Genomic DNA, 11,697 nt, shown 5'->3' with positions numbered 1-11,697 from the left:
GCATACGGGAGCCCGGTTGGAGACGGAGATTTCTCCTCTTCACCCTGACGTGCTGTCGTGCGAGGCTCCTAGCATTAGCGCTAGCCAAGTCCGGGCACGTAAGAGCTTCGACGAGGTCGATGGGTTGCAGCAGTAGCAGGAGGCGATTGTTGTGTGCGAAACGGGGGGGGATGAGGAGGAGATGAATGATGATGATGATGATGATGATGATGATGATGATGATGGCAGGTGCAAACGGGCAACTGGTGTTGTGTTTGGACCTCTCCTAATCTCCCCCAAATTTTCATCATCATCTTCTTCTTCTTCTTCTTCATTCTTCTTCTTCTTCTTCTTATATCTTATATTATTAGTAAGTACCTTGGATTCCTTCTTCTCCTCCCAGGTTCTCGCTCGCGAGCTTCACTGCTCCTCCTTCACAGGTTTCTCTCTCCCCCTTCTCCTCCCCCCTCGCATTTCTCCTCGCCTTTTCCTTCCTCTTTTGCTTTCAATTCTCTCTCTGCCTTTGCTTTACGTTATCACGGGACTATTAGGGACCTAGCGGTCACGGAATAGATCAGCTTTTGTGCTTTCGTCAGGGATTTTGTGCCTTTCGCTTCACAGGGACGTCCAGGGACGCGAACAGGAATAGATCTCCCCTGCCGCTTGCGGCGTTGCCCTAGCTTTTGCTTTTCGGTAGACTTCGATTTCTTATGGTAGTCGTTTGTAGTGGAATGAAGGACGCAGAGGCTAAAGGAAAGAGGGATGGAAGATCAGAGAACACAGGGCATAAGCATTTTTCTTGCTCTTTCTGTTCGTGCGGCTGGTAGGGGCTCACGATTCTTTGCAGTAAACCTGTTGTCGCTGTTGTTGCCTCAGGTGCTGCGTTCCGGTCGCGCACCTAGAATTTTCGACTCCATGGAGGTCCGGAGCTACAGTTACCCTAATGCTGGCGCCAAAAGGTATGGATTTTCACATAACTTTTGTTTCCTTGTCGAAATTTTCTGTCAACTACGGTTTCCTGGGCTGCTTACTTTCGTTTTCTGGACGACGAGGTAATCTTAGTACACGTTATAGGCAAAAACCTACGAGCACTAAGTGTACGCAAATTGCTCATTCGATGGTGGTGCTGTAGAGAGGCGGACAAGGTCTTCAATCCAGAAATCAAAGAGTTCTTTGCTCCGCCGGCAGCTGAAATGGTATCCGGGGACAGTATTTCTCCCGTTCCCACTTCTGCAGGCGTGGCGGATGTGGCCGGCGCCAACGCACCCGCCAGCAGTGCTGCCAATACTGATACAGGAAGCGTTCCCGTCTCGACTTTTACTTTCCATCCCTTGACGAACGACTTGAACACTGCCCCATCTGATACGCCGTTTCCTTATCCCAACTTTCCTTCCTTTGGAGACTCCGTGCCCTCTCAAGCTGATACAGCGCCTATCCTTGAGGAAGAAACTCAGCAGACCAACGATTCAGAGGCGTTTGACGACATGGTTGTGCTGAAAGATGGCATGGTCACGTCTGCATCGTTGTTAGATGGTGGTTCTGGAGATGCTTTCGGTATGTAATGTAGGTTTTACTGTTACTGCAGCTCGTCTGCTGAGGCACAACAAAGGATAGAATAAGTTTTGCTTATTATACCGATCGTAAAATTTGGCGTTGCAGAGCAATTTCCATCCTCCGATGCTCATCTGCAGCATTCTCGAGAGGCTCCAGCCCCTGATCTTTCCCCAGCCGAAAATACTACGCCAGTGGTTACGACCTCAGGGGGTACGGATGCTTTAACTGACATTTCTGCGAAAGTGGGGATGGAGGTTCCCACTGAAGGGTCAGGTGGTGTCTCCGATTTGGAACCTACTGGTGTGGTGACTGGAGAACCGTGTAATGAATTGCCATGTTTTCAAGATGGAGGTGCTGAAGTTGCACCTTCTGGGATTGAACAATCCGGGGTTGAGCCATTGCATGAGGAGCAAGTTGGCCCCGGAGAAGCCAATGCAGACGAGCTGCCCACGCCAGATGTGATAGTAACAGAATTTGAAACTACCTCAACAGAAATACGTGTAGTGAGTAGTGAACTGCTTCCCCAGAAACTGCCAGAGGATGAACAAGTACAGTTGCAGCTGCCGCAGGAGCAGCTGCCATCTATCGACAGCAATGTGAGTTGTATGTTTATAAGTATTTTGTCTAAACAATGTTTCAGAATCTAGCTCGTTGACGTGCTTGTACTGAGTTGGGTGTCTTTGCTGTCCCTTTGAGAAGCCGCCAGAGGGTGAACACACATTACAGGAGCAGCCAGCTGTCGAACGCAAGGTCAGTTTTAGCTTTTCAAGTTCTATGTCCACCGTAGCTTTGCAACCCAGCTCTCATGACTTGTATTGAGTTGGTTTTTCTTGGCTTGTCAGGAAGTCAGTGAAGAGGATGTCCAAGCACTCAAGGGTCAAAAAGTGCGGAAGAAGTTTGGAAAGAAAACCTTCTTGGGGGATGTTGTTGATTATGATTCAGAAAACAAGTGGTTCAAAGTGAGCGGCTCCTCCAAATTGTTATAAAGTAGATTCTTTTTTAACTTCTCTTTTAAAGTAACACTGCATTGAGGGCTCATCTGCAAACTCTGCATTTTAGTGAAGAAGTCTTTGAAAGTGCATAATCGACTTAGAAGTTAGTAGTGTAAGATGCACGATGAAAATTATAATTATAAATTGTCTGTGACCACTCAGGCGCACTGGGAAATGAAACTGTTTAGAGGGCTAGGTTTTCTGTTTTGTCAAATAGTTTGTGATTCCATCCACAGGCTATGCCAAACAAACCTGATGTATATTATCAAAGAAATTTGCCTGGTCTAGTGTCACGTCTTTGTAACTTCTTGGACATCTGTATCCGCTCTGCTGTTTTGTAGGTCAATGTACTCTGCATTTTATTGGTAAATTTTGTCAAAACACTGTGTTCAGGTTATTTACGAGGATGGAGATGTGGAAGACATGGAATTGGACGAAGTGAAGTTGTTCTTGGCTGCTCCTGGCACTTCGTCATCATCCAAAAAGAAAAGGCCTCACACCGAGGGAGGTGCTGATGAAGAATTCAAAAAGTAAAATTTTGCAAGTGTCTGTCTAATTGTTCTTTTTTTAGTTGTGCAAACCGATAGATTTCCTGCGTTAAGACTAGTGATTACATGACTTAAGTAATTTTTATTCTCTTCCATCCTGTCAGAAGCTCAAAGAAACCAAAGAAAATGGGTGCTGAAACTCCTAAAAGTACCAGTACAGGAAGGCAGGGATCACTGAAAAAAATGGGAAGACCTGCAACCAAAACTCCTGCCAGATCTAAATCTCCGGGATCCAAGGTCAAAAGCACGAAGAAATCCACTGCTAGAAAGCCTAATAAAGCAGCGAGAACTCCGAAGAGTCCAGGAAAGCGAGATAGCAAGGTGGAGTCAAAGACCAAGTCTGAGGAGGTCTCAGATTCACCATCTTTCAAAACTCCAGTACCTTCTCAAACGAAGAAGAGTGGAAAGGGCAAAGCAAAACGTGCTGTCACTCCTAAGAGCAGGAAGACTGGGTCTTCTAAATCAAGAAACTTCACCAAAGTGTCGAGAGGCTTGGATTTGAATACACCTGAAGCACAAAAAATGGGAAATATAAAGAAGCTGACTGATAGTTCTGGCAAGAAAATAGGTAAGAACCGTTGGAGTTTTAAGTCACCAGGAAGTGGAATAAAGGTGGAGGATACCCCAAAGGGACCAAAGGGCACCCCAAAGCGGAAAGCAGATGGTGAAGAACTCGCAGATGTGAAGAGCAAACGGCTGAAAAGGGGAGCTGAGGAAGATATTGTAACTTCTGGTTGGGAGGGTGAGAAAGTGGGAGAGGCTACGTTTATAGGCAAACCAATCAGAAAGGATTTCAACGGCACACTCTATGATGGAGTTGTAGTAAATTATGATAAGAAAACAAAGTACTTCAAGGTTTGGCTTTCAAACTTTACCTGCTCAATCCCTTTGTCCTGGAAAAATCTGTTAGGGACCCCCTCCCCTAGCATCAATTTCATGCTGTCCTGTCACATTGATAGGCAAGTAGCTTTTTTTTTCAGGTCAAATACGAGGATGATGATCAAGAGGACCTTGAATGGAGGGAACTCGAGCTGATCTTGGTTTCTGAAGGGAAGAGTGATGTTGACACTGAAGCAAAACCAGCCAAAGTGAGCTCTTTGTCGAGCCTGATGTCTCAGAAAAAGAAAACTGGCACTTCCTCAGCGAAAAAAAAGAAAGTGACATAAGGAAGTGATGCAGGTAAGGTTTTAGTACATCTTTTTCATGCTTTGTGGACTGAAAAAGCTGCTTTTTCATTTGTATGATGCGGTTCACTGTGAGGGAACAGAAACTGCTTACTGATAGGTTTCTCGTTTTGCTGATTATGTGGCAGAAACTAGGGCATTGACTACTTTTGAAGGCCAGTTCCCTAAATGCATTTTTGAAGGTTAGAAGGCTTAATTTTGTGTCTGGAACCCATGGGTTACTGATTAGGAATCTGTGCTTACAAAGACCAAATGCACTGACTGTTTCCCTTTCTGCACATTGTCACTCGATTGTAAAAGTTGTGTGACAGCAGTTCATCTTGTAGGTTGTGACTCCCACTTTGTTATGATTTTCTTTTTGTAGAAGGTTCTGTAAGATTGGAAGTAGGAATCACCGAGCTAACAAAGTTTGTTCCTGTCCATACTCTTGAAACCTCACGAAGGTGCTGAGAGAAGCATTCCGCCCTAACATTAGCTGAGACCTTAGTTCTTTGGATTGGGACAGGGTTGCGGTTAGAGAAAGATCAGCTTTAAAGAGCTATGTACAACCAAAGCGTCGTTTAAAAGCACAGATTGGGTCCAAAGAATTTTCTTGTATAATTTCTAGGAATAGGAGCTTTGTTGCAAATCCACAATTTCGTGTCAAGGAGGACTTCAACAATCTGGCTTTTTATTAAATTTTTGTCTGTTTTGTGAAACGATAGGATGAGAAATTTTCCTGTCCTGGAACTTAAAATGATAGCCGATAACAGTTGCGATTACATGTCCTGGTTGAGTTATGTTAAGCTGTGTACTTTGGGGCCATGATGGGGTTTAGAGGGTCCAACGTGGGATCCCTGGTTTCTTAATACCAGGCCATGTTGGGGTTTTCCAACGTAAACAACTCTTCAAATGGTGGAGGCTGAGCAGATTGCAAAGTAGTTTGGAGGTTGTTGGCCATTGTCATGCGTGTTGGAGACTTTGTTTCATGAGAAAAAAGTAATTGTCCTATTGTAATGGCAATTATCAAGCTAATGTTCTCTCTTGGCCTTATTATATACTTGGTCGGAGCCATCTACCCTGTTGGATTCCCTCGCACAGGACATTAAGATCTGCCTCTGTCCGATTGTAGGACTCTGTGGGTAGGCTGTCTCCTTCCACGAAGGCTTTGGCTTGATAGAATTGTTCTTCTATAAATTTAAAAATAGAGGCTTGCTCAAGATTGCAATAATGAGTTAGTGCTGAATTGGAAACGGCTTAATGGTTTTGTACCAAGATTCCTTGTTAAGAATATGCTCTTTGGTGATGATGAAAATTTTGAAGTCTTGGATGCTGGAGTTGTTGAATAAAATGGAAGATATATACCCGGGTCAATGGACTGAGGTCTCTCTCTCTCTCTCTCTCTCTCTCTCTCTCTCTCTCACAAGCAGGTCTTGCTGCTGTCTACATTTTTGTTTGCTTGTTATGTATGTGTGAATGATCTTTCTGCTGCTACTTTGTAGTGCATCATGTTTGCCTTGCATAGTGTGCTACTGTCTACTTGAACAGGTATTGACTCTTCATTTTTGTAAACAAGTTATGCCTAAACGAATGATCTTGAGTCCGGTCCCATTATACTTCTTAGGCCCATACAAAGTTCTGCCCACTCCTATTTAGGTTGCCAAGGAGAATAGCAGATGGCCACCACGTGACAGATGTGGTGGAAGAACAATGCTCTCCAGATGTGGAAGAACAATGCTCTCTTTGGTTGCAATTGGAATGTGTTCAAACTATGAAAATCATTTTATCGTGGGCAAGAAGTACAGGGCATCCAGCATAGTGTAGGGCAGTTGTGAGTGGCTACAAGTATCGCTCCTACACATTCAATATAGCTAGGATTAGTAGGCTTTGTCTAATGGTAGGGGATGTCTTGCAAACATATAGAGATGGGAGACGTTAGTAGTAATTTATCGCTAAGAATTAGCAATTAGAAATGAGGTGTAAGTACCATTGGATGGAAAAAGGGTATTTGCCGAGGGATCTATGGAGCTATATTGCTATGCACAAATACTTTGGATATAGGTAGTGAGCTTTTGGTTTGTAGCTACATGTGGCAAGTGAAGGTTGGTGTGATTTGGGAAGGAGCTACCCACAATTCTCCATTTGGGTGAGGAGCTCCCTTATATTTCCACGGGCAAAGTTGGCCCTAAGGAAAGGTGTTGGGGGTTCCTTGTACTTTTGGAAATGCTTCAATGCTAACATGTCGGAGCAAGGTGCGATATGTGGCGAAGGTAGACATTCATCTTGATTGGCGAGAGAAAGTTGCACAATTGAAATATTTAACCAAGACATGACGGTGACATGATTTTGTGATACGTATTTCCTCACACTTAATTTAGTCATGTTGCAATGAAGCTTGCTAATAGTGGACAATGGTGAAAATTAGGCGAACAATTATCTTATAAGGTCAGATTTGTAGAAAATGTTTTTAAATCTATTCAAATGTGTACTCTCCTTTGCTTTTTATCCAATATAACTTCCAGAAAGGGGTGCTCAAAGCTAAGCATAATAAAAGTAAGTACTCTAATGGGCTCCCCAAGCATGAAAAAATTGAAAACTCAATTAATTAGTTGCTTCGAATGAAGGTATTAAGGTAAAATTGAGTTTAGACATGAATTAATGCATTTGGAGACTTTAGAACATCTAGATTCTTTCATGCACTGACATCCTAGTCCTATTGAAACCAAGATGGAAATCAGTTTGAGAGTGTAGGAGCATGGAGGGGGGTTGCAATAGCCTCGCGCAGCAGTGGAGTGAGGGGAGATCTAGGAGTGGAAGTTTGAAGAGGGAGATCAAGGCTTAAATAATGCAATTAACCTACATTGAGGAAGGCGTGGAGTGCATGGCAAAACTAATTAATGCATTTTAGTTTTTGGAGCGATTAGGAGGGTACATATTGGTAATAACAATAAACACATTTATAATATTTTTGCACATGTTGAATTGAATAGGGCCCCCTCTTGCATTGAGTTTGTACTACAATGTTGTTAACCAATTATTATGATCAATGCTGAATGAAACGTCATGATTGTCATCGACATTCTTGAGTTTGTGATTAGACATTTGAATTGCTCATGAAATAAGATTGTACCTACCAAGTAATCGTGTTTCACTCTCCTATTCACTCCACCTATGTTTCACTCTCTTATTGGCCTCCTATGCACCAATTAACATAAGTGCATCTAATTATCCAATTAACTTAAGTGACTAAGTGCCTAATGTATTCTTTCCCTTGCCCATCCGCCTCACCTCAACTTGCTTCCCCTCCCACTCATCACTCCTTTGCCTCACGTGTCCTCCCCTCGCACCCCCTTGCCATCTCTCCTCCACTCTCGCCATCTCACTCCCCTCTCTCCCTCCCTTTAGCCACTGCCCTCTTCCCTCTCTCCCTTCGTTCAACCTCCCCTCACTTTTATACCAACCTTGAGGTGGTGGGTGAACCTTCTAAAGATAAGGCGCCACCACGTTTTAAAGAACTTTCCAAAACATTTGATATTTGGATAAGAGCATACCTTCGAAGCCAACCCCCCCCTCCCCAAATCTTTTACTAATATAGCTTATTTAAAAGCCATCATGAGCATCTATTGTCAGAGTTGGAATCGTAGCTTGTAGCCCACAATGATTGATGGTTGCAAGAAACTCACAAATGAAAGATCACATCATAATGTGAATCAAATTTAGATGACATGCTTACTTCTAGAAGCTTAGCAACATATTTGATCCCTTCACTCTTCATTCCTCTAACCTTGAGCAAGTTAAGAGATTTGAGCTTAATGTTTTCACAACACTCCCCTCTAAACGGAATATTCTTGAAAACTTTTTGATTGTGGTAGTCTATATCTTGGAGATAATAACCCCTTTGATTATTTGAAAAACCTCGCAAATGAAAGATCGCATCATAATATGAATCAAATTTAGATGACATGCTCACTTCTAGAAGCTTAGCAACATATTTGATCCCTTCACTCTTCATCCCTCTGACCTTGAGCAGGTCAAGAGACTTGAGCTTAACGTTTTCACAATACTCCCCTCTAACCAGAATATTCTTGAAAACTTTTTTATTTCTGGCAGTCTATATCTTAGAGATGATAACCCCTTTGATTATTTGAAAAACTTTATACTACAACATAGTTCTTTTTTATCCCCCCAGCAATGCTTGTCTCCAACTCCATTTTATCAAAATCCCTGTAGCTTGCATCCATCTCTTTCCAAATCTTTCGCGTCTCCAAACATTCCTATATCACGGCACTACGCGCCACCACATGAAATTCACCTTTTTGAAAGGTGTAGCTTTCCAAACACTTTTGCATCTTAATGCCAAGATAAATTAAGCATCCCGAGGAGCCAATTTTTACCCTCTCTTCTTCACTTGTTTAAAGTCATTTCCTTCCAGCTTGTCAACCTAGTCTCTATAGTTGGTCTTTGAGACATCTTTGCCTCTTGAATTGACCCATCCTTTGAATCCATGTCGGCTAGCTTTCTTTGATTGCTTCTAGGACTTCGTTACAAGCCCAAAAGGATTTCTCTCTCCTCGTCAAGCCAAATTTCGCTTCTAAGTCATTGGCATCATGCCAAGCCTACTGGCTATTATCCCACACTAGAAAGCATCTTACATCCTTCCTACATATAGCTCTTTGCATCCTAGCGTTCTTTTCGATTAGTGGGATATTGTGTAGACTGACAAGCCCAACAAGGCATCACCAGTCAAAGCTCTACCACCTCTCCACTTGACTTGTTCCAGTTTGTGTTTCCGTGTAATTTTTAATGTTTGGCTGTCTTCGAGTTCGCTAGTTTGAGGCTCCCTTGAAGCAATAAAATGTCTTGCCTGCAAATTGGATCTCTCCGATTATTAGTTTTGCTCCCTCATTTACCTGCCACCACCTCATAAGGACTACCTAGAGTTGAGCTGATTCAATTCTTCAAACCTATTTAGTACATAGTTCCTTGTCTTGCTCCTAAAATCCTCCATTCCCAACCATTGAACTCTTTAGGGATATTGACCAATTTCCAAACTAATCATATGTTGCTATTTTTACCATAAAAAATCCTTGGACATTTTTTCAATCTTCTCTAGTGAAGTTCTAGAGAAAGGGATGTTTGAGCATATGTACACCAAAGCTGATGCTAGTATGTGATATATCATTTTCAGTCTTCCTAGAAAAGATAAGCACATGTGTTCCCATTTGTCCACTTTCTCCTTGACTTTCCTGGTGAACCATTCAAATCTCCAGTACATTGTTGTTTCGACGCCAACTGAGCATCCTAAATATCTTACTGTTTCTCCACATTTAAATTTGAATTGGTTTCTCCAATCAAGTCTACTACTCCAAACTATCCAAAGAGCTGTTTTGTTTTACTCTTGTTTATCTTGGACCCATAAACTTTTGAGAATTCTTCGTATACTTGCATTAGGGGTGACACAGATTCGGGGTCTACCTCTAGCATGTTACTGTTGTCATCTCTGAGCAGCTGTGCATAGCGCATACCTTTGATTCTTCCACATGCACGCGCTGCCTTGATGTGTCTGAGTAATGGCTCTGTTACAACTAGGAAAAGTAAGGGCTCAATGGGGCATCCCTACCTCATGAACCGTTTAAAGTCAAAGCTTCCATACAAATAGCCATTCAAAGATCAAGCTACATATGAGTTGGATAGAAGCATATTAACTATTCTAATGAATCCTTCACCAAATCCCATCTTCTCTAGAGTTATCAAAATGAAATCCCAACTAATCTTGTCATAAGCCTTCTCCAAGTCAATGTTAATAAGCATAAATCTCTTGTTCTATGTTAAGGCATAATCTATGGAAAATACCATGTGGAGAATGGCCTCATGGATATTCGTACCATTTATGAATCTGAACTCCTTCGGGTTAAATAATCTAGCAAGATAAAACTTTATTCACAGCGAAGAATTTAGCTAGCATTTTAGACACCACATTGAGAAGAGTGAGGGGCCTCCAATCCTTAGGTGAGACCTCGAAGAGCTTTTGGGGATCAGCTTGATTACTCTCTTGCTCATATTCCACGGGATTTATTGCTTATTAATAAGATAATTCAACAAAGCTATCAAAGCTATCAAGCCTCATGTGGCAATGGCTCCAAAAACCTGCCGACCCTCTCGTCATAGCCTTTCGTTTTTGTAGGAGTTGAGCCCTCCATATAGGAAAGGTACTTAATTAAATCTTGAGCTATCTCCTCCTAGTTTGAGCTCTCATTACCTTGATTGTTGACAATCACATTGATCATCTCCCGTTGTCTTTTCTCCTTCACTGCCTTGAAGAAAAATTTGGATGGGTCGTCACCTTCCTCTAGCCATCTAGTTTGCGATTGAATTTGAGCCGCCTTGCCTTTAGGACCTTCTCCGTGTTGCACCTTAATGTTGCCAAGATCGGGTTTGCTAGCGCAACATCCATTGCTTCAATAATTGATGGAATAGCTTTCTTAAGTACTGGTTCCAAGATTCTCCTACTTGCTAAATCTTTGCCTTTTTCGTTTCAAAACCTCTTTGGCTGCTTTGATTGAAGCTCTCCATTGACTCTTGCACATTGTGCTTTTGGCTCTGACCCATGCTAACTTGACTGTTCATCGACCTTTGGTTGACCAAACAAACTTACATTTATCTTATATGGAATTGGCCCTCTCCCTGTAGCTTTGACATTGACACCATTACCGAAAAGAGAACAGGAGCATGGTCAAATATTGTAATCCAATGAATTGTTTCAACCTTACCTCTTGGATCAGCCCAACACCCTTTGTTGCTAAGATAGAACCGGTACAACCTCGCTCCCCTCTAAGCTTCTCCAACTTGCTTGTTAGCCATGTAGGTTGTTTTGTAATTTTCTTTTCAATTTTAATAAGATTGTTGGGGATTTCACAAAAAAGAAAGAGAAGAAAGAAGAGATAGTGAATTTAGTCTAAGAACACAAGAAAGACAAGCAACAAAGAGCAAAGGTGGACTTCTTTGTATTACGACATTGTGGAGTAATTTTCATATCTTGCTCTTTGATTTTACATTGAAATATCTGTCAAGAAGCTTTATATGATAGTACAAATTTCAAAAGACAAGCATTCAACTACAATACTAGAAAAGGAGAGAAATTTGTGGACTGTACTACTATTTCCTTAGAAAAGCTACATTCAGTTGGTTCTAACCATTGGCCACTTGCTTAGAGCAAAACAAAGATCCAAGAACACACATAAGCATTGATGCCGACAAAGGGGTGTGAGACTCTGCAATTTCATGGCTTCTAATTGGTTTTGCCTCAATGTAAATCAAATACGAAGTGCTATAATGCCTCATTTCTAGCTGTACTTCCTTGAAAGTCCAAGTAAGGGAATTCTTAAGTATAGTAGAATCACTTAGGTGCTAAAATTCTTCTCTCAAGCTCACATTGCACGTTTTCTTACAGCACTTTGCCAC

At 42.0% G+C, this 11,697-nt stretch overlaps 1 protein-coding gene across 2 annotated transcripts; it reads left to right on the top strand.

Moving 5' to 3' along the window:
* The first annotated feature begins 294 nt into the window (after positions 1 to 294).
* Positions 295 to 4,955, top strand: LOC147895908 (uncharacterized). 2 transcript variants are annotated; one of them, XM_087382408.1, is made up of 10 exons: positions 295 to 419; positions 856 to 938; positions 1,112 to 1,533; positions 1,639 to 2,129; positions 2,233 to 2,283; positions 2,376 to 2,492; positions 2,919 to 3,055; positions 3,181 to 3,928; positions 4,054 to 4,252; positions 4,386 to 4,955. In XM_087382408.1, exons 2-9 carry the CDS (start codon positions 895 to 897, stop codon positions 4,237 to 4,239), a joined length of 2,196 nt encoding a protein of 731 aa, XP_087238534.1. In that variant the 5' UTR covers positions 295 to 419; positions 856 to 894; the 3' UTR covers positions 4,240 to 4,252; positions 4,386 to 4,955. The 2 variants fall into 2 exon arrangements, with proteins under 2 accessions (XP_087238534.1, XP_087238533.1); XM_087382407.1 differs by having other exon boundaries at positions 3,178 to 3,928.
* The last annotated feature ends 6,742 nt before the right edge of the window (positions 4,956 to 11,697 follow it).

Source organism: Dipteris shenzhenensis, chromosome 12, assembly GCF_047967505.1.
Source record: "Dipteris shenzhenensis isolate YYH24624 ecotype China chromosome 12, Dip_SZ_1.0, whole genome shotgun sequence".
Classification (NCBI taxonomy): Eukaryota; Viridiplantae; Streptophyta; class Polypodiopsida; order Gleicheniales; family Dipteridaceae; genus Dipteris; species Dipteris shenzhenensis.
Note: the sequence above shows the minus strand (reverse complement) of the source record. Positions and strands in the feature narration are given on the sequence as shown.

Bases quoted from the DNA above. Each gene is read 5' to 3' on its own strand.
- LOC147895908 (XM_087382407.1), top strand. From the start codon at position 895: ATGGAGGTCCGGAGCTACAGTTACCCTAATGCTGGCGCCAAAAG. The intron at 2,493-2,918 runs GTGAGCGGCTCC...CACTGTGTTCAG, and splicing joins CAGAAAACAAGTGGTTCAAA to GTTATTTACGAGGATGGAGA. The intron at 3,929-4,053 runs GTTTGGCTTTCA...TTTTTTTTTCAG, and splicing joins AGAAAACAAAGTACTTCAAG to GTCAAATACGAGGATGATGA.